Below are 21,132 nucleotides of genomic sequence, written 5' to 3'. Positions count from 1 at the left end.
AATCCCAAGCAGGCTCCGGAATGTCAGCACAGAGCCCGATGCAGGGCTTGATCTTACCAACCACAAGATCATGACCTGAGCAGATATCAAGAGTCTGACACTTCACTGACTGAACCACCCAGGTACCCCCTCGTGGTGCCTTCTTAATCACACCTCCCCCTACTCAAGAAGGGATGGGGCACTGCTTGCCAGTGCCCTGAGACTGGTCCCCAGTTCCCCCACCTCCAAACTGGCAGCTCTCCCTGTGGGAACAGCCAGGAGGCCATTGTGGCTGGAGAAAAGCGAGGAGGCTTGAGGTCAGGGGTGGGACTTTAGGCCACGGGAGGGCCTTTGGTTGGACTCTGAGTGGGATGGTAGGACACACCAGGAGACTCCCACCGGGGGAAAGCTCTGTTCTGGGCGACGGGCAGAGGGTGTGGAGGGCACTTGGAGTATCTGACGGCAGTGGCGGGGGTAGGAGGAGGCTTTCCAGGAGGGGGAATAAGCACTGGAGATTGTGAGAAGGTCAGACAGTGCCTCATTCCCCTTCGCCCCCTCCCCCTAGGATTTCTACAGTCACAGCAACTGGGTGGAACTGGGACAGCAGCAGCCACACCCTCACCTCCTCTGGCCTAGGCAGGAGCTCCGGAGCCTGGCACAAGGTACGGCCATGACCCCAGGGGGATGGGGGAAACCCATCAAAGCCATGTCCTCTCAGCCTGCCCAGGCACTGCATCACATCCTCAGGTCACATAGGATGTGACATGGATTCTTCTCTGGAACGACCTGTGAGGTCCCCCAGTCCAGCCAAAGGCTAGGTCAGTTAGAGAGCTTCCCCAAGGTCACACAGGGGAGGACAGACCCAGGACCAAGGTCTGTGGACCGCAGCTGAGTTCTCTTTCATGTGGCTTCCTTCCCCAACGTGGGATGGAGCACATAGGGCTCTCCCTCACAGTGCCCTCAACCTTCCACCCGAGCTATGATGCTGCCTCCTGTCCATTACAAGTTCATTCCCATCCACAGCTCACGCTTCTAGGTTTCCTAGCACAGCCCTGGTCTCAAATATTCAGTCTCATCACTAGGTGATCTAGGTTTTTGTTCAGAAAGCCTAGAAGGGTATATTTGAGCTTTTGTCCGCTCAGAGAAAAGCCAAAGTTTGGAAGGATGGGGATAAACGTCAGTGGTGGCAGGATCTTGGCCTCTAGACCCTTGTCCTCTCTCCCCAGTGGGTGATCCTACCTGCTCTGATTGTGGGGAATTGAGCTGCCCCGGGAATTTGCTGGGCTTTACACTCCTCACCTCTGGCTACTTTGGAACTCATCCCTCCAAACCTCCAGGTACCAGGCAGAAGTAAGGGGAGAAAGTCACTTCTTTTCCCCTGACCCTCTCCCTAGGGATCTCAGAACTATAGGCCCTTGTCCCATTTCCTATGGCATCACTTCTGGAAGAAAGAGGGAATGTTGGGGAGGGGGTAGATGGATGAGGCCCACTGAGGTGGCCATGATTGTTGGGTGGGGGAATAGCATCTTACTTAGCTGGTAAGACTTCTCCATTACCCAAGGGTAGCTTTTGGGGATGGACTGGAAGGATTAGGGGATCCACCATGTACTGTGATGACTAACCCCTCTAGATTTTCTCCAGATTTGCCCTCCACAAAATGTTATCTTTCTTGCTGATCTTTTGCTGAAGAGTGAGAGGTCAGGCCAGGTCAAAACTGGGCCTCATTTTCTTAGGAGGCAGTGGGTTTTTTACCTCCACCCTCCAGATCTCTTTCCCCAAACCAGGGAAGTGTAGCCATGGGGGCCGTTTTGACCAGAGCAGCTCCCAGCCACCACGGGGAGGCATCAACAAGGATAGCACATCCCCAGGCTTCTCTCCCCACCACATGCTGCACCTCCAGGCAGCAAAACTGGCCCTTCTGGCCTCCATCCAGGCCTTCAGTCTCCTGCGAAACCGGCTGGGAGACAAGGGTTTCTCCAGGTGAGTGGCCTCTGGGAGATGTGCCCCTTAATGGGCATGTGCTCCTGGGGGAGCTGAGTAAACAGGGGCTGGAGACAAATGTGCAGACTCCCCACCGTATCCCTGGCCTGCTCCGCAGGCTGCTGGACATCAGCCCAGCCTCCAGCCTGAGCTTTGTCCTGGACACCACGGGCAGTATGGGTGAGGAGATCAATGCTGCCAAAATCCAGGCTCGCCACATTGTGGAACAGCGACGGGGCAGCCCCATGGAGCCTTCCCACTACATCCTGGTACCTTTCCATGATCCAGGTAACTGTGGTCTGGTGAGGATAGTGGAAGAAAGGAGTGTCAGGGCAAGGCGTAAATGCCACTAGTGGGGGAGTGAGCCTCACGGCTTCACTTAACAAAATGGTGACACTTCCTATGGTTGAGTCTTTACTGGTACCTCTGTACATACAGGAAACAATTGGCCACTTCTGCTGTTTCCAAAATGGCAGCACTCTTCATATGAGGTTAACCATGATCTGTGCTTAGGCAGGGGCCTCTGCTTTCTTAGGCTTCCACTCTAATCAGTCATTTTCAATTCTCTCCATTTCCTATAGACAGGGGTTGGGATAAGGATGGGTCCAGGCCTCTGTGAAGCCTCTGAAACAGCTAGTTATATTGTATTTCTTCCCACGCTGAATTAGTAAACCATCTGACCTGGGTTGACCTGTCACTGTGCATTCTTAAGCTGATCATTTAGCCTTTTTTTTTGCCTCAATTTCATCATCCATAAAATGAGTTAGTACTTGCCTTATCCTGCCTATCTTCTATTGATGGTTGAAATGACCATCAAATAAAATAGCTACAGGACTGAGAATTCCCTAAAGGCAGGAGTTGAGTCTGATTTACCTGCATAAATTTCATAGTAGCTGGAATTTAACAGGGGTTTATCACATACTTGATGAAGCTTCAAGTTTGGTATTTATTATGTGTCAAAGCACTATTAAGATTTACAAAACCAACTCATTTAGTCCTCCTAATGACACTCTGAGATAGGTACCATTATTTCTCTGGTTTTTCTGGTGAGGAACCTGAGGCCCCAGGTGGTTTTTATACTTACATACATATCTAATAAAGGCCCTCTCAGGACCACAGGAAATGCTGCCATTTTGTTAAGGAAATGAGGTCTATTTTCCCCCCAAAAGTAACTAGCCCTTACCCTGCCCTGCTCATATAAATATCAGGGAATATTGCTATTTCAATATTTGTTCATTTCAGGAGCACAGTGGGCCTCTTGACTGGGGGGTGGGAGGTGGCCCCAGGTAGGGACGAGGGGAGCCCTCTTCCTCTTCTAACTCATCTCAACCTCCTTTCTTCCTCCCCAGGGTTTGGCCCTGTCTTTACAACCAGTGATCCTGACAGCTTCTGGCAACAACTCAATGAGATCCATGCCTTGGGGGGTGGAGATGAGCCTGAGATGTGCCTGTCAGCCCTGGAGGTCTGCCCTCCCCCTCCCCCTTCCCTTCTTTTCCCTTCCTTTCCAGTTCCCACCACCAAGGGGAACTAGAGCCTTCCTGGGACCTCCACCCTCCACCCCACCTTCAGAGCCTAGTTCCATTAGCTTCACTCCAGGGTTCCAGGGCCATATTTCCTTCTATTCTGCCCTCCCTTCCTCCACCCATTCCCCTGCTGCTGCCATTTTTAAGACGAGTGCTCTTCCTCTCTGCTAGCTGGCTCTGCTGCACACACCTCCACTCTCAGACATCTTTGTCTTCACTGATGCCTCCCCCAAGGATGCCTTTCTCACCAACCGGGTGGAGTCCCTGACTCAGGAGCGGCGCTGCAGAGTGAGCACAGCTGATGGGACATCCGATGTTAGCCACCCAGAGATGCAGGAAACCCTGTGACGAGAATCTCATAACAAGGATCACACCACACTGTGGTGATTGAACCAGCCTTGGCATGGGGTGGGAGAAGCAGACAATGTATAACATTTCCTGATCCCTTATATGATGCTGAATGCATATTTGAACTGGTCTCCAATAAACCATTTGAAGAACTAGAGATCTAGTTGCCAGCAATCCACTGTGGATGACATATGGAGACAGTTACAAGGGAGTGGCAACTACTAATCGAAGGCCTGGGGGTTGTGTCATTGGGAGACCCTACAGGAGCAGTCAGAGGGTAGACCGGGACCTTACTGCTCATCATCAGCTCCGCAGAACACTTGAGCACAGGACATCCTCATTTACAATGGTAGACGGCACTTGGAGTACTCAGTACTGGCCTCTTTTCTGGGCACAGGTAACATTCCTAGTGACTGAGGACCCGTCGAGGGTTCAGGGCCGAGCTCGGCGTGAGGTCTTGTCCCCTATGCGTTTTGAGCCCTATGAAGCGGTGGCCTTGGCCTCAGGAGGAGAGGTAATCTTCACCAAAGACCAGCATATCCAGGATGTGGCAGCCATTGTTGGGGACAGCATGGCTGACCTGGTGAGTAAGTATGAGGGCCAGAGGGACTAATGCTTTTGGCTCAGAACAGGGGATATGGGTGACACAGCGTTGCTTTTTCTCATAGGTTAACAGTTTAACACTGCTGTGTTGCCACTGCAGTCAGAAGGTTGGGAAAGGAAGTTTCTCTTTCTGAGATCCATGGCTACCCAACTTCCACATTGCTCCTTCCCTGTTAGTACCTCCCCGTCCCCCAGTCTTGGCCTCCAGTAGTCTGTCCTCAGGGCCACCACAGGAAGTCCTGCCATCTTTTAAGGGACAAGAAGCAATCACCTCACCCTTAATCCCTTGCCTCCACTCTGTCGTTGACCATAACTTCATCCCTGGTCCTGTGCCCCTCTTTCACTGGTAACCCTTCTCCGTGTGTGATGTAGTTTCTTTCTGCCTCCACCTTTTTCCTGTCTTTGTTCCCACTTCATTCAATGCCTCATCTTCTCCCCTATTTTTTGGCTCTGCCCATCCCTCTAGGTTACCCTTCCCCTGGAACCTCCTGTTGTGGTATCTGGGAGGCCACTTGTGTTCAGGGTGGATACGCTGCTCCAGAGGGTCATAGTCCGGATCCATGGGGAGGTCAGCAGCTTCTGGATCAGGAACCCTGAAGGTACTTCCACGTGTGTGTCTCAAGGCAGAGGGAAGAATAGAGAATGAAGGGTGACGTCCTAAGGGACAGGAGCCATCTCACGTGCCAATCTCTTGCTCCCCCCCCCCTGCCACCAGGGGTCTCCCAGGGCCAGGAGGAAGGTGAAGGACCTCTAGGTCACACTCGCCGCTTTGGGCAGTTCTGGATAGTTACCATGAATGACCCTCTACAGACAGGGACCTGGGAGATCCTGGTCACAGCCGAGGGCACACCCCGGGTGAGAGTGCAAGGTAAGGAGGGAGATATTCCTGGGAAGGGAAGGGACGGGAATGCTGAAGAGCTCAAAGAGCAGTATCAGTCACATTCATCTCAGGAAGGTTTCTGATTGCCTTGGCCCTCCTCAGCCCAGACATCCCTGGACTTCCTCTTCTACTTTGGGATCCCCGTGGAGGATGGCCCCCACCCTGGCCTCTACCCCCTGACTCAGCCAGTTGCAGGTATGTCCACTCCCCCTCCACGCACCCATTAATTATATATATATATATTTTAAATTTTTAAAATGTTTTATTTATTTCTGCCCAACCGACTGAGCCACCCAGGCGCCCCTATATATATATTTTTAATTGAGTTATAACTTACACATAATGAAGTGCACTAAACTTAAGTATATAGCTGGATGGATTTCATATAATGCACTCATGTAACCACCACTCCATTCAAGATTTAGAACATTTTCAAAATCCCAGAATCTTTCCTGACCCTGCCCAACAATAGCCCTCAGAGGTAACCCCTTTTCTCCATTCGTACCCCCAGAGGTAACCCCTATTCCAAAAGCTGATCATTCTTTTCTCCGTGTCTCTGAACCTCAAGCGGACCATTGTTCTCCCCGCCTCTCCCCTGTCCCAGGCCTCCAGACCCAGCTGCTGGTAGAGGTGACAGGGCTGGGCTCCAGAGGCAACCCTGGAGATCCTCTGCTGCACTTCTCCCACGTTGTCCTACGGGGGGTCCCGGAAGGTGCAGAGCTGGGCCGGGCGCCTTTGCAGCCCACGGGACCGCCGGAGCGAGGCTTCCTTGCCGCCTCGCTACCGCCCACGCTTCTGTCCACCGTGGGACCTTTCTCTCTGGAGTTGATTGGCCAGGACAGAGAGGGGCAGGGCCTGCACCGTGCTGCCCTCCAGCCCTGCACAGTGGTCCCCATCCTTCTGGAGGTGAGACACAAGAGGGAGGTGCAGGTAGGGCTGGAGAGAGCTGCAGCGGCTCCTCCTCGCCTGACGCGCCCTCCTCCACAGCTCAGCGGTCCCCCGAGTTTCCTGGCCCCGGGCAGCAAGGTCCCGCTCAGCCTCCGCATCGCCAGCTTCTCGGGCCCTCAGGATCTTGAGCTTAGAACATCTGTCAAGCCCAGCTTCGTTCTCACCTCCAACCTCTCCAAGTATAGCCCCTGAACCCCCCTGTTCAGTTCTGGCCCACCTTTAGGTTCCACTGGGGTGGGCGCTGGTATTTTAACTGCCGCCCACAGCTGGCTCTTCCACTTGGCCCTTGGATTCTCCTCTCCCCTCCCGTCCAGCTTGGGGTGCGGACCCTGGGCTTTCAACTGTTCAGAGCCTGGGCCTTCAGCCCGGCGACTATCCACTCGACAGGGTTCGCCTGGAACCAAATGAGTCTGCCTGGGGGCTTCTGTGGTTGGAGGTCCCAGACTCAGCTGCCCCAGACTCCGTGGTGACGGTGACAGTGACTGCGACAGATCGTGAAGCCAGACCAGTGCCCCCAACCCATGCTTTCCTCCAGCTCCTGGTGCTGGCCCCCACCCCGCAGGTGAGGCACCTCACTTTTCACTGCAGGGTAACAGTGTAGGGGGAGGACAGTGCAGGCTTAATTTGGGTGCAGACGCCCTGACCGTCTCTCCCTCTTCTCCCCAGGACCCGCTGGCTGCCCCTGCCCACTCATCTGGCCCTATCCTCGCCTCTACTAGCCCTGCCTCCACTTTGGTGACTCGGGGAAGGGCTGGGGGAGGGCTGGTGGGCAACCCCCGGTGGGGCACAGTTGTAGGGGTGCTGCTCCTGCTAGGCCTGGCCTCCTGCTGACACCAGAACCCCTAGAGGGATGTATCTCCCGCGCTATTTTCAGTCTTGCCCCACTGCTGAGCAGGCAACTGGGCCTTGGGATCCCACCTCTCCCAGCTGGGATGGAGCTTTCCTTCTCAGACACTTGTCCCTCTCTTTCTTTGTGAGATTGGGACAGAGGGCAATGGACTTTCCCACAATGCACTTACCCCAACCCTGCTGGGAACCAAAGCAAATATTCCTTTTTGGAGAAAATTGGCTCCTATTTCTCTGTAACAAAATCTCTTTATTCCACTATTTATACATGCTTTCCTAAGCTCCGGTAGAAGGAAAGGTATATGGGGAGGAGACTAAGGTTGGGAGTGGAGGTTAATTTATAGAATTGTTCTTATTTGAAATTCTGAAGAAACTCCTATTTTATTTTTGTATTTAAAGTTGGACAGTTTCAATAAACATGTCTTCTCTAGAAAGGGATTTCAAAGAAAGGTCATTTATGCAGATCACTCAAGGGTGAGGGCGTAAGACACCAAGCAGATGAAATGAAGTTTTCAGTTGTGGAGAAGAAACTTTACACCAAGATGTTTGGACTTCAGTTGGCCCACCACCTGGAGCCATTTATCTATTAAGTCAAGAGGCAAAATAAGGAGACTGGGGGTTCTGACTCAGCCTCCCTGTCACCAACTGAGGAAACTGAGAGGAGGCTTCACACACGGGTTGGGCCCCTCCGCATACTGGGGCATCCCAGCTGAGCGGTCTTCCCTTTTGTCTGAATGCCTCCTTTCTGCTGCCTTGACAGCTGGAGAAGAGGAGAGAACCGGGGTGGGCATCCCCCTCCTCCCTCCCCCGAGGGCCTGAGCTTCCGCCCTCCCCCCACTTCCTACAGTTACCTGCTGCTGCCACAGGGTCTGCTTCCTCGGCCTTCCCTTCCAGTCCTGGGTGGCACAGGAACTAGCCTGATTCAAGGGATGTGGGGAGAACTGGGAGGGAGGAGAGGGTGGGATTTGCTTTTTTCTGTTAAACCAGTGCTGACCCCAAGTCCCCTGTCTACCCCCACTTCCCAAGAGTATAAACTAAAAACAATAAACTCACCTTCTCCTGAATCAGATTCTGCAAACAGGTGTTCATATTTTGAATCTGGGCTAACTGGGGGCCACCAGGCTCTGAGGGTAAATCTGTTAGAAAATTCTAAAGGAGGAGTTGGAGGCTGACAACATAGTGAAACCCTGAGGTCCATCTCCTGCTCTTCTGTCACCACAGGCCATATCTCTTCTCCATCTGGATCCCCTCATCGCAGTACCCCCCAAGGCAGGTGGAAAAATCTAATACTCTCCACTCCCATCTCTTTAACAGTCCAGTTCCTCCATCCCCCTCAGATGGCATAGTACCCCTTTCCCTGTTCTTTATGGATCCTCCCTGTTCATTCCTAACCCATTGGAATAATCCAGGCCACTCCTCCATCTCAATGGAGTGATCCAAATCAGGTCCCTCTGAATGGAATGCAGACCAGCCTCCTCTAATCCCAACAATGAACACCAACCAGCACATGGTGGCATCCAGCCATTACAATTCAGGATCCCTGCCCCCATTAACTCTTGCCTTTCCAGGGTGGTGTCAGGCTGTGTCCACATGTCCCCAGACCCCCAGAGCTCCTCCCGCTCCGCACCACACAGAAGCCCCGTACCTCACCAAGAGCCCCCAGATGCAGCTGTTGTTGCTGTGCCTCCCTCAGACGGCCCTCAAACCAGGCCTGGCCGTGCTCCAGCAGCTCCAGCCCCTGCCACAGGGCATCTTGCTCCCTCTCCAGAGCCTGCATCCTCTGCAGCTGGAAGGGCCAGAAGCAGAGGCCGACTTTCTCCACAGCAGGGCTCTGAGCCACAGCCCTTTCTCTCAACCCTTGGTTGGATTCACTGTCTGGTCACTGAGTGTGAGCCCAGACTGACCACTGAGCTGGAGGGCAAGGGGAGGCAGGGGAAAAGACATACGGGTCCTCAAAATGGAATGAAAATGTAGGGGCAGATCCAGGAAGTCAGTTCCCTGGGACCTCTTGCAGGACTAATACTCACCCAGAGGAAGAAGCTCCGGGCCCCTGGATCTTGGCGGCTTGTCTCCAGTGGCAGCAGCAGAACTGTATAGGGGGCCTGTACCAGGGACAGCCCATGGGGCCCCTGGCTCCCCATGGCTCCGAGGTGGGAAGGGTGGAGCCACGCCCACTCGTGCTCAGGGTGGGTCCCTCCCCTTCCCCCCTGCCTGGTGCCCGTCCCACCTTTTCAGCCTTTCAGAGCCCTTCCTGCTGTGTCTATCTGAGGTCCCCACCTTTTCAGCCTTTCAGAGCCCTTCCTGCTGTGTCTATCTGAGGTCCCCACCTTTTCAGCCTTTCAGAGCCCTTCCTGCTGTGTCTATCTGAGGTCCCCACCTTTTCAGCCTTTCAGAGCCCTTCCTGCTGTGTCTATCTGAGGTCGGAGTGTTCCTACTTAAGGGGAAAAGACCGTCTCTGTTGGGCTTCTCCGTCTTCCTTCTCATGTGCTTTTGTAGGGTCTGTTGAAAGAGCTGGTTCTCATGAAGTCCCCTGGGTGGAACCCAAGGGTTCCCCTATAGCAGAGTCACTGTGTTGTTGTTGTTTTAAGCTTATTTTTTAAAGTAATCTCTACACCCAACATAGGGCTCCAAACCACGACCCCGAGATTAAGAGGCACATGCTTCTCTGACTGAGCCAGCCAGATGCCCCAGTGTTACTGCGTTTTTAACGAGCCAAGGCAGGCCCCCTCTGTGGACTTCTGATTGGTACTTCATGTCTTTCCTATTGTTTTGTGATGGCTGCTCTAAAGAAACAATAACTTGCTCTGAAATAAACTTTATTCCTAACATGAAACAGAATTTCCAGGAAAATTGAGAACTCTGGGTCTGAGGGAGACCAGGAAACAGGGCAAGGCAGCTTGCTGGGGTCTTGGGAAGTGGAGGAAAGCCAAGGAAGGACTCTCAAAGGATGCCAGTGGCAGCAGGCAGAACTTCCTGACTCATGAAAATGTCCAGGTCCAAGTTGGGATCTTCCAAATCCAGTTTCAGAAATTTATCTACCAACGTCTGGCAACTGATGGGAGAGAGAACAACGGGATTTATGGGAAAATAGATGACTGAGTGCCCAGGCAGAGGAGAGAGGCTGTGGCACAGGGAACCTAGGAAAATTTAGGGATTTCAGAATAAATCATGGGTCTTTGAAGGGCAAAGAGCCTGAGTCCCTGAAAAGGGGAGAAGAGCTGCAGACATGCTAGAGAGAGCCAGGACACTGGGCTACACACTCACTTTTCCATTTGCTTCTCCTTTAGCAACTCCTTGACAGGCTTGATGGGTTTGCCACTGCGGATCAAGTCTGAGACCTAGGAATAAGGAGGGGAGGGTTGGGGTGGGAATGGAGGAGGGGGAGTTGGGTAAGAGACCAGAAATAAAGGTCAGAAATCCCATGTACCCAGAAACCCAGGCCAATGGAAGGGAGCCCTGATGGAGGTATTGACGTTTGTCTCTCACTCACCTCCTTGCCACGAGCAATGAGATTATCGGGAAGCCCAGCCTGGGCAGCTGTGTAGGAGGCATGGCTGGCATTGGCAATACCTTCACAAACCTGATAGAAGAAGACTAGGTCGTCTCCATCCTCACAGGTCTCCATGGTCTTAAAAGAGATAAAGGGGGACAATGTGTCATCAATCGCTCTGCTTCCTGCCCTGAAACCGGGGATTAAGAAATGGGAAGGGATGTGGTTGCTGTGCTCAGGGAGCCCCTACTGTAATTGAAGAGCCTGTCCTCAGTTCTGGTAAATGCTCACCCTAAGGATCCCCAGAGGGCCAGATCAGCTTCCTTACCAAATACTGCACAAGGGGCCCCTGTGGCAGCAGCTGTAGCTGAACAAGGCTCAGAAAGTTGGTGGCCACAAAGATGTGAGGGCACATGGGTCCAAGTGCCAGCCAGTGTCGTAGCACAGCAGCTAGAAGCGCAAGCCCGTCCACCTGCGCAGAGAGCAGTGGTAAGGGTGCTGAACCAGAGGTGCCCCCACCCCCCTGCCGTGTGGACCTCTCCACCTGCCTTCATCTTCCCCATCTTGTACTTTTCTGTTTCTTTTCTGCCCCATGCACCCCTGTTCCTTTCCCGAGGCACAGCGTCACCCTCATGCTCCTCTGTCCTCCCCCAGCTTCCCCTCCTCAGTTTCTCTTCCTTCTGTCTCCTCACCGTGTTGGTTCCCTTTCCAAATTCATCCACGAGGACCAGAGACTGCTTGGTGGCATTGTTCACTGCTTTCGCCACCTGCTGGGCACCAGGTGGACAAGGGAGAGTTTCAGTGGCATTCAAGGCCTGTAATGCACTGATCACAGTCTGCTTGTGAATAAAGCTGCTTATATATGTGCCCACCCTCCTGGACTGCAAGTTCTTCAGTGATAAGACACACATTTCATTCATCCTTTCATTGCCAACAGTGCCTCATGCAAATCAAAGGTTCAGTAAAGGTTCATGGTATTGATTCTCTAATCTCTGAACTTGGTGCTTCCTGCGCCTAATACAGAAGGCATGCAGCAGAGGGAAAGTTTTTATTGTTCTGATCATTTTTCTTTTTAGAATTTGTTTTTTTCATTCAGAGAGAGAGCATGAGCGGGGGTGAGGGGCAGAGGGAGGGAGAGAGAGAATATTAAGCAAGCTCCATGTTCAGCATGAAGCCCAACATGGGGCTCCATCCCACAACCCTGGGATCATGACCTGAGCTGAAATCAAGAGTCAGACACTCTACCAACTAAGCCACCAGGTGCCCTTGATTATTTTTCAAGGATAGAGTTCCTTCCTTACTAATACCCTCCCATAGTCCCACCCCTCTTTGCTCCCTTTGACCTGGTTAAGGTCGATCATGAAGGTAGAGAGGCCCAAGGAGATGGATTCACAGCTATGAATTCGGGTGAAGATGGCATCGACTGTCCCAATTTCGGCTTCCTCTGCTGGCACAAAGCTGCCCACCAGGGCCATGAATGTGATCAAGCCTACCTAGAAATGGAGGAGACAGGGCCTGGGGCCTGATGGTATGGGCTGGGGTAAAGGTGAGGCAAGACTGAGGGGTGAATTATAGATCAAAGAGGGATGGACATAGTTTAGTGTGAGAGTAGACCCCTTTCACCTTTCTCTAGAATCAGGAAAGAGGAAGGGGGAGTGGGCAGAGGCACACCTGGGAATGGCGTGGACCTATTCAGAAATGGGGGAGAGGATTTCAGAGCACAGAAAGATATGTTAGAGCATGGCTCTCCCTCAAGTAGAGAGTGAGAACACGTGAGATAGAGGAGCAGGGAATGTGCGCTTCGGCCTTTTCATGACAGATTGGGTCAGAACAAAGGGGAAGACCTGTAAGGGACCCATGTGTGCAGGCAGTTGAAAGATGGATACAATGAAGAAGATGCCAGAGGCCCGGTGTGCAGGGATTCTCCTCACCTATTTGTTTTTTTAATGTTTTATTTATTTGGGGAAGGGCACAAGTTGAGGAGGGGCAGAGAGAAGGGTACAGAGGATCTGAAGCAGGCTCTGTGCTGACAGCAGCAAGCCTGATGTAGAGCTTGAACTCATGAACTGCCAGATCAGGACATGAGCTGAAGTGGGGTGCTGAACTGACTGAGTCACCTACGCTCCCCTCTCCTCACCTGTTTGAGGTATATGCTCTTCCCTGAGGAGTTGGGTCCAGTGATGACTTTGATCCTCCCTTTGTCCCCGCCACATTCTGCAGAGTTGGGCACGAAGGTTCGAGCACAGAGTTCCATCAGAGGATGTCTGCAGTGGGTAAAGGGTTGCCTCACACATGGCCTGTGAATCCGGATAAATGAAGGCACCACAGATGGGGCCTTTGGGACCCTTGTGTCTACGCCTTCAGCCCCTTCTATTCTCACCTGCCGTTCTGGATTCGGACCCCAAGAAGTTGGGGGGAATAACGGGGCCTTGAGTAGCCATAGTCCCGGGCAGCACTGGCAAGAGCCAGCAGGACATCCAGGCGGGAGGCAAGGTCCAACACACGGGTCAAGACGGCTGCCCGCGCCAGCACCTGACACTGCAGCTGGTACATCAACAGGGTCTCCTGGTCTAGGGGTAGGGGAGGGAGAGGGTTGGGCATCAGCTCCAGGGGAAAGTGAAAAAGAGACAAAGAAGCCAGCAGAGAGACCTGGAAATAGGCTTGCCGACAGAGTCTGAGACACCCTGACATTGAGAGGAAAAGGTGCAGTCAGAGTGAGAGAGCAGGAAGAAAGGAGCCAGTTAGAACGTCCTCCAAGCTGCCCGCTCCCCTCCAGCCTTTTACTTCTCCTCACCCCGGATGTCACAGTGCAGGTCCCCCAGCAATGCGTCCAGCTCCTTGGTTCGAGCACTACGATAGTGCAGCTTCTCCTCTGACAGAAACTGGGTGCAAGGGTTCAAAGCTGTGGGCTTTGCATTCTTGATCCCCATCTTCTCTAACACCACCTCCAGCCCCACTCCAACTTTTTTTTCTTTTAAAAATTTTTAAATTTTAAAATAGAACAGGGGCACCTGGATGCCTCAGTCAGTTAAGCATCTGACTTCTGCTCAGGTCGTGATCTCGTGGTTCATGAGTTTGAACCCTGCATGGAGCTCTGTGCTGACAGCTCAGAGCCTGGAGCCTACTTTGGATTCTGTGTCTCCCTTCTCTTGACCCTCCTCCCCTTGCGCTTTCTCTCTCTCTCTCTCTCTCTCTCAAAAATAAACATTAAAAAAAGTTTTTAATTAAAAAGAAAAGAACAGAATAGAAAACTGCATAAAACAGGACCACCTGGGTGACTCAATTGGTTAAGCATCCGACTTCCACTCAGGTTGTGGTCTCACAGTGAGTCTGAGCCCCTGTTTGGGCTCTATGGAGCCCACTTTGGATTCTGTGTCTCCCTCTCTCTACCCCTCCCCCAGTTGCACTCTGTCTCTCTCTCTCTCAAAAATAATAATGATAATAATAACAAACATTGAAAAAAATTTAAAAAGGAAAACTGTATAAAACAAATGTATAGTTTAAGGAATTATTACGATGTAAATACCCTTGTGACTAACCACGTAGGTTACAAATTGGGTTAAAAACTAAAATTTTGCCTGCTACCCCAGAGAGCCATCCTATGACAACTGTCTCCAGCTCCTCAAAAGTAACCTCTGTTCTGACCTTTCTGGGAATCTATTCTTTATTTTCTTTTTTTTTTTTAATTTTAATGTTTTTTTTTTAAATTTATTTCTAGGAGAAGAGAGAGAGAGAGAGAGAGAGACAGCATGAGCAGGGGAGGGCCAGAGAGAGAGGGAGTCACAGACTCTGAAACAGGCTCCAGGCTCTGAGATGGCAGTCAGCACAGAGCTCGACGCGGGGCTCGAACCCACGAACTGCGAGATCATGACCCAAGCGAAAGTCAGATGCTTAACCGACTAAGCCACCCAGGCGCCCCTATTCTTTATTTTCTTTATAAGTTTATCACCCAAATATGCATTCTTAAACACTAGGTTAGTTATGCCTCCCCCTGATAATTTCTGATTCTTTTTTTTAAATTCCAGTGTAGTTAACATACAGCTTATATTAGTTTCAGATGTACACATAGTGATTCAACACTTTCATGAGTATTAGTCAGTACTCATCAAGATAAATGAACTTTTTAAAAAATTTTTTTAATTTTTGAGAGAGAGAGACACACACACAGAGTGAGAAGGGGAGGGGCAGAGAGGAGACAGAGACTCTGAGTGAAGCAGGCTCCAGGCTCTGAGCTGTCATCACAGAGCCCGATGTGGGGCTCGAACTCATGAACTGCGAGATCATGACCTGAGCTGAAGTTGGACACTTAACCAACTGGGACACCCAGGCGCCCCAAGATAAGTGTACTCTTAATCCCCTTCACCTGTTTCACCCATCCCCCCACCCACCTGCCCTCTGGCAACCATCAGTTTGTTCTCTATAGTTAGGGGTCTGTTTTGGGTTTTTTTCTCTTTTTTTCTTTGTTCATTTGTTTTGTTTCTTAAATTCCACACGTGAGTGAAATCATATTGAATTTATCTTTCTCTGACTTATTTCACTTAGCATTGTCCTCTGTAGATCCCTCCATGCCATTGGAAGTGGTAGGACTTCATTCTTCTTTATGGCTGAGTAATATTCCATTGTGTGTACCATATATTCTTTATTCATTCATCTATCAGTGGACACTTGGGCTGCTTCCATAGTTTGCCTATTGTAAATAATGTTGCTATAAACATAGGGATGCATGCATCCCTTTGAATTAGTGTTTTTGTATTCTTTGGGTAAATACTCCGTAGTGTGATTTCTGGATCCATAGGGTAGTTCTATTTTTAATTTTCTTTGGAACTTCAATACTGTTTTCCACAGTGCTTGTACCAGTTTGCATCCCCACCAACAGTGCGTAAGGGTTCCTTTTTTTCTACATACTTGCCAACATTTGTTGTTTCCTGAGTTTTTGATTTCTTGATTTTAGCCATTCTGACAGGTGTGTATCTCATTGTGGTTTTGATTTGTATTTCCCTGACAGTGAGTGATGTTCAGCATCTTTTTATGTGTCTGTTGGCCATCTGGATGTCTTGTTTGGAGAAATGTCTGTTCATGTCTTCATTTTTTTAATTGAATTGTTTTTTCTTTGTTATTGAGTTCTGTAAGTTCTTTTTTTTTTTAAGTTTTACTTATTTAAGTAATCTCTACACTCAATACGGAGCTCAAACTCACAACCCTGAAATGAAGTGCATGCCAAGTGCCCCTATAAGTTCTTTATATATTTTAGATACTAACACTTTATCATATATGTCACTTGCAAATATCGTTTCCCATTCCACAGTTGTCTTTGAGTTTTGTTGGTTGTTTCCTTTGCGGTGCAGAAGCTTCTTATTTTAATGTAGCCCCAATAGTTTATTTTCACTTTTGTTTCCCTTGCCTCAGGAGAGGTATCTAGAAAGATGTTGCAACATCTTTGTCTTGGTTGCGACAACCAAGGTCAGATAAATTACTGCCTGTGCTCTCTTCTAGGATTTTTATGGTTTCATGTCTCACATTTAGGTCCTTAATGCATTTTGAGCTTATTAAGTAGGCTTCATGCCTGGCATGGAGCCCAATACAGGGCTTGATTCACAACCTTGAGATCAAGACCTGAGCTGAGAGCAAGAGTCAGATGCTCAACTGACTGAGCCACCCAGGTGCCTCTCCCTATTGCATATTCTGGGCTTTCTATTCTGTCCTGTTGATCTATGTGTGTATTTTTGTGCTAGTACTATGGTGTTTTGATTACTACAGTTTTGTAATAAAACTAGGAGTCTGGAATTGTGATATCTCCAGTTTTTTCTTTTTCAAGATTGCTTTGGCTATTCAGGGTCTTTTATGTTCCATACAAATTTTAGGATTGTTTGTTTTAGTTCTGTGAAAAATGCTGTTAGTATTTTGATATGGATTGCATTAAATCTGTAAACTGCTTTGGGTAGTATCAACATTTTAACAATATTTGTTCTTCAAATTCCAGAGCATGGAATGTCTTTCCATTTCTTTGTGTCATCTTCAATTTCTTTCATCTAGGTTTTATAGTTTTCAGGGTACAGGTCTTTTATCTCTTTCCCACCTGACTTCTTTCTCTTTTATCTCAGAGCTGGTAAAGATCAAAGTAAAACTATAGAAGAGACATCCCATATTGGGCAGTGCTGATGGGGTAAGGCCCTCCCTCAGCTGCTGAATCATTTTCCTTATCACTTCCCTACAGAGGTCAAGGATCTTACCATGAAGTCCAGTCCTTCAATCTCAAAGTCACTGGCCTCTACCATGAAAGGAAGGCGGGGAATACAAAGAAGGAAACCAATCTGGGGAGAGTAAAGAGGAGTTAAAACAGGGAATAAAGTACTGGGCACCTTATCTCCCCAGAGGATGCCAAAGATCCCAGTGTTCTCCAGTGCTTCCCTCAGGGGACTAAAGCCACACACTAAGTGTTCATATTCTTCACACCTCCCCAGGGGTTTTCTCATCCAGCAGTGTGTCCTTCATAAGCCTAATATCTCCAATAAAAGACCCCTGGAGGCTACACCCATCCTCCTGCCCTCACCAGAGGGATGTAGATGACACTGCATGAAGGAATACGGGAGTCCAGATTCTCTAGCTCCTTTCGGGCAACCTCAGTGAGGAAACTGGGAAGTCCCATCAGCCTTCGTTTTTCTAGGAGAGTGGAAGACATGTGGGTATCGAAAGTAAGATTCTTGCCCTGTTTGCTATGGTTATCCCCAGTTGTAGTGGCCACCTACTGATGATGGTACCCCATCACTGGGCAGGCTCGTGTTTTAGGCTCACCAGCCCCACTACACACCCAACACTCACTCTCATCAATTTCGGGATCTATGTTGGGGAGGACTGTGAAGCGATTTTCAGCAAGACTGCCCTCAAAATCCACCTGAGGAAATAAAAAGTCCATTTGCTCATCACTCAGAACTATCTCCCAATCCTGTTTCTCACCTCTGCTTGGGCCCCAATTCTCCCTGAAGTTCCTGCTTTAACCGTATCCTTCCAAGGAGTCTCTGACATTCTGACACTTCCTCTCACCATCTCATTCTTTGGTCATCCAACTGACCTTGATGTCTCCCATCTTCCACACCACATTCCCCAGAGTACAGTCCTTCTCTGTCATCCAATCCCACTTCTCTTCCCTAGGTCCTTCCACTCACCACTTTCCCAATGAGGCTGGCAATATGGTGCAGGTCATCAGAGAACTCTTGGGCAATGTCCTGAAAGAGCTGGATGGACTGGGGCAGGGAGCGGCAGGCATCCCTCAGGCCCAAGGCACTATACACAGTCTGTAACAGAAATGGACAGAATGGGCTGAGGTGAAGGGACAGGGATGGACTGAGAAGAACAGAGAGCAGCAGGGGGAAACACAATAAAAAAGACAGAAGATCTCAAAGGCAAAAAAGAAACAGTAAGTGAGAAAATGGCATCTGTAAAATTCTGTGTCAGGCACTACACTAAATAGTGAAACTACAAAGAACTAAAATGGGCCCTGTCCCAGTTGGGCTTTTGGTCTAGAGAAGAAGATAGAAATATACCCAGAAGATTTAAAAATAGGGGCACCTGGGTGGCTCAGTTGGTTAAGCGTCCTACTCTTGGTTTTGACTCAGGTCATGATCTCACAGTTCTTGGGTTCAAGCCCTCTTGGGCTCTGCAGTGACAGGGCGGAGCCTCCTTGGGATTCTCCTCTCTCCCTCTCTCTGCCCCTCCCCTGCTCATACTCTCTTTCTCTCTTGAGACTAATAAATAAACTTAAAAAATAAATAAATAGGGGCACCGGGGTGGCTTAGTTAGTTGGGCGTCCGATTTCAGTTCAGGTCATGATCTCACAGTTAATGAATTCAAGCCCTGCATCTGGCTCTGTTCTGGCAGCTCAGAGCCTGGAGCCTGCTTCAGATTCTGTGGCTCCTTCTCTGACACTCCCCAGCTAACACGCTGTCCCTTTCTCTCTCAAAAATAAACATTGGGGCGCCTGGGTGGCTCAGTCAGTTAAGCGGCTGACTTTGGCTCAGGTCATGTATGATCTTACGGTTCGTTGGTTCAAGCCCCTCATCGGGCTCTGTGCTGACAGTTCAGAGCCTGGAGCTTGCTTCAGATTCTGTGTCTCCCTCTCTCTCTGCCCCTTCACTCATGCTCACTCTTGCTCTCTCTCAAAAATAAATAAACATTAAAACTTTAAAAATAAATTAATTAAAATAAAGTGGTAGGTGCTTCAATAAGGAAAGGATTTTTAAGTTATTTATATTTTTATTGTGTATTTTTGAGAGAGAGAGAGAGACAGGAAGACAGAGAATTCAAAGAAGGCTCTGAGCTGTGAGCGCAAAGCCTAACACAGGCCTCGAACCCAAAAACAGCAAGATAGTGACCTAAGCCAAAGTTGAATGATCAACCGATTGAGCCACTGAGGTGCCCCTAAGAGTAAAGGATTTTATACTGAGGAAGAAAAGAGAGAAGTAGGGATATGAAAGGCAGAGCAGTAAATGAGCAGAAGGAGAAAGACAGCACTGGAAAAAGAGAGCAGGAAGAGAGAAAGGGTGAGAGTCATTGACAGTTAATTCCCCAGGGTGAAGCTCAGTGTCCTGAGGTGGCTGCCAAGGTTAGACTGAGTGGACAGACCAAATCCACAGGACAGGACATCTAATAAGCCTTACTTGGTGGTAGAAGATATATGAAGTAAATAAATCAAAGGGTGTATAATTTAGTCATGATGAAAACAAACAAGCAAGCTGCAAAAATAATGACTACCCACAAAACTGACCAAGTTATGGAACTGATTAAAATTACTAAGTAGGTTCAGAGAATATGACTAATATGGGCTAACATCACTGGGGATATCTTTACAGAGAAAAGGAAATGAGCTTGGTTGTGAGTAAGCCTATTCAAAAGGAAGGCAAGTATTCTGGTTGAGAGCAAGAGCATGAGTAAATGAATAGAGGTAGGAATAAGAGCTACCACTTACTGAATGACAGGCAAACTCTTCACATGTTACTTTCATTCACTGATCAAAAAATAATCTTAGGAGATAGGAATTATCTCCATTTACAGTGGAGCAACTGGAAGCACAAAGGAAAAACATAATTTGCTCAAGATCTTGCAGAGAGTAAATAAAAGAGCTGGGATTTGAACCCAAGTATCTGGCTTTTAACCACCACACTATGTTGAGCAGAACACAGTGGGTCTGCTAGGCAGAGCACCTGAATGCATAGCCTGGCCTGGCTGAAGCAGTGGATGAATGTTCAGTAGTGGGAATGGAATATACAAATAGCTCCACATATCTGTTCATGTTAAAAGAAACCTGCTGAATAATAAGAAGCAGGTTTCTCACTGGGAGAGAAGGAAATTACAAATGAGGAAAGGAGGAAGTCTAGATTGAACTCTGGTATTGACTTGGAATCAGAGCTATGAGTATGAACTTATAGGTTCTTTAATATATAGATAGATCGAGTCAGGAATATAGATGTATATGTATGGGTTAGCATACTACATTTGTTTCTTTAGCTCTGTCTGTGGAGAAAAGTAACAGACACCCCATTAGCAATAACCATATCTAGTGGACAGATCTTGGTTTCTAATACTATTCTCAGAATATATATTCAGAATAGTATTAGAAACCAAGATCTGTCCACTAGATATGGACAAAGAACTTTGGAGAATGGTTGGAGAAATGGTTGATTCCTTGGAGAAATGGTTGCTTCCAGGACTTAGGCAAAGAAAATATAAGATGACTCTGGAGCATCCTGTAGTGGTAAAAAGTTAGGAAGTGCTCAAAAATGGACTGGGAGCCATGTCAGAGGGGCATATCAAAAGCCTACCTGAGCACATGGGTGGCTCAGTTGGTTGGGTGTCCAACTTTGGCTCAGGTCATGATCTCACAGTTTGTGGGTTCGAGCCCCACATCAGGCTCGGTGCTGAATGTTTGCTCAGAGCCTGGAGCCTGCTTGGGATTCTGTGTCTTCTCCTCTCTCTGCCCCTCCCCCACTCACGTTCTGTCTCTCTCTGTCTCTCAAAAATAAATAAATAAATAAATAAATAAATGTAAAAATTAAAAATAAAATTAAAAAAAAAGCCTACCTGAATCTGAAAAGCCAGTCTAAAAGCTAAATGGGCATATTAAAAATCCACTTTAAAAATTATTTTAAAGCATTTTAAAAAGGCACCTGGGGGTGGCTCAATTGGTTGAGTGTCTGACTTCGACTCAGGTCATGATCTCGCGGTTAGTGGGTTGGAGCCCCGCATTGGGTTCTGTGCTGGCAGCTCAGAGCCTGGAGCCTGTTTCAGATTCTGTGTCTCCCTCTCTCTCTGTCCCTCCCCACTTGTGCTCTGTCTCTCTCTGTCTCAAAAGTAAATAGACTATTAAAAAAACCATTAACTTGGAGAAGCTGTGATCTTTACTCTTTCATGTTTAAAAAAAAGGGGGGGCACCTGGGTGGCTCAGTCAGTTAAGTGTCAGACTCTTGACTTCAGCTCAGTTTATGATCTCATGTTTGTAAGTTCAAGCCTCACATCAGGATCTGTGCTGGCAGTGAGTGACG

The 21,132-nt window shown here is 49.0% G+C and overlaps 3 protein-coding genes across 4 annotated transcripts in view; 1 reads left to right on the top strand and 2 right to left on the bottom strand.

Annotated features, from left to right (window-relative positions):
* The window catches only part of VWA7 (von Willebrand factor A domain containing 7), a 15,148-nt gene extending 8,056 nt beyond the window's left edge, over nucleotides 1-7,092 (top strand). The window contains exons 11-17 of the mRNA XM_077760916.1: nucleotides 4,900-5,032; nucleotides 5,149-5,301; nucleotides 5,416-5,508; nucleotides 5,918-6,219; nucleotides 6,301-6,440; nucleotides 6,649-6,823; nucleotides 6,928-7,092. Of these exons, the coding sequence (XP_077617042.1) occupies nucleotides 4,900-5,032; nucleotides 5,149-5,301; nucleotides 5,416-5,508; nucleotides 5,918-6,219; nucleotides 6,301-6,440; nucleotides 6,649-6,823; nucleotides 6,928-7,092 (1,161 nt within the window). The remainder of the gene's footprint in view (nucleotides 1-4,899; nucleotides 5,033-5,148; nucleotides 5,302-5,415; nucleotides 5,509-5,917; nucleotides 6,220-6,300; nucleotides 6,441-6,648; nucleotides 6,824-6,927) is intronic.
* A 335-nt stretch (nucleotides 7,093-7,427) lies between these two features.
* On the bottom strand, nucleotides 7,428-9,248 carry SAPCD1 (suppressor APC domain containing 1). Its single transcript, XM_077760915.1, has 5 exons — nucleotides 9,135-9,248; nucleotides 8,753-8,893; nucleotides 8,161-8,256; nucleotides 7,959-8,048; nucleotides 7,428-7,867 (listed from the first exon to the last, which is right to left on the bottom strand). Exons 1-5 carry the CDS (start codon nucleotides 9,246-9,248, stop codon nucleotides 7,775-7,777), a joined length of 534 nt encoding a protein of 177 aa, XP_077617041.1. The 3' UTR covers nucleotides 7,428-7,774.
* Nucleotides 9,249-9,953: 705 nt separating this feature from the next.
* Nucleotides 9,954-21,132, bottom strand: part of MSH5 (mutS homolog 5) — a 26,209-nt gene continuing 15,030 nt past the window's right edge. The window contains exons 13-25 of one of the 2 annotated variants that reach the window (XM_077760858.1): nucleotides 17,761-17,889; nucleotides 17,417-17,489; nucleotides 17,148-17,257; nucleotides 16,828-16,908; nucleotides 13,392-13,479; nucleotides 12,978-13,167; nucleotides 12,735-12,861; nucleotides 11,941-12,090; nucleotides 11,290-11,364; nucleotides 10,926-11,069; nucleotides 10,598-10,735; nucleotides 10,372-10,445; nucleotides 9,954-10,159 (exon numbers count right to left, since the gene is read on the bottom strand). In XM_077760858.1, coding sequence (XP_077616984.1) covers nucleotides 10,048-10,159; nucleotides 10,372-10,445; nucleotides 10,598-10,735; nucleotides 10,926-11,069; nucleotides 11,290-11,364; nucleotides 11,941-12,090; nucleotides 12,735-12,861; nucleotides 12,978-13,167; nucleotides 13,392-13,479; nucleotides 16,828-16,908; nucleotides 17,148-17,257; nucleotides 17,417-17,489; nucleotides 17,761-17,889 — 1,491 coding nt within the window. In that variant the 3' untranslated portion in view covers nucleotides 9,954-10,047. Of the gene's footprint in view, nucleotides 10,160-10,371; nucleotides 10,446-10,597; nucleotides 10,736-10,925; nucleotides 11,070-11,289; nucleotides 11,368-11,940; nucleotides 12,091-12,734; nucleotides 12,862-12,977; nucleotides 13,168-13,391; nucleotides 13,480-16,827; nucleotides 16,909-17,147; nucleotides 17,258-17,416; nucleotides 17,490-17,760; nucleotides 17,890-21,132 lie in introns of both variants that reach the window. The other variant, XM_077760859.1, reaches the window with a different exon arrangement.

This window comes from Crocuta crocuta, unplaced genomic scaffold, assembly GCF_008692635.1.
Source record: "Crocuta crocuta isolate KB4526 unplaced genomic scaffold, BGI_CrCroc_1.0 scaffold762, whole genome shotgun sequence".
Lineage (NCBI taxonomy): Eukaryota > Metazoa > Chordata > Mammalia > Carnivora > Hyaenidae > Crocuta > Crocuta crocuta.
This window is presented reverse-complemented; position numbering and strand designations above follow the sequence as displayed.

Excerpts from the sequence above, each read along its gene's own strand:
- SAPCD1 (XM_077760915.1), bottom strand. The coding sequence starts at position 9,248 with ATGGGGAGCCAGGGGCCCCATGGGCTGTCCCTGGTACAGGCCCCCTAT. Across the intron at positions 8,257-8,752 it reads ATCTGGGGGCTCTTGGTGAG|AATTTTCTAACAGATTTACC; the intron begins GTACGGGGCTTC and ends CTCCTCCTTTAG. Across the intron at positions 7,868-7,958 it reads AGACCCTGTGGCAGCAGCAG|CTGTCAAGGCAGCAGAAAGG; the intron begins GTAACTGTAGGA and ends CCTCTTCTCCAG.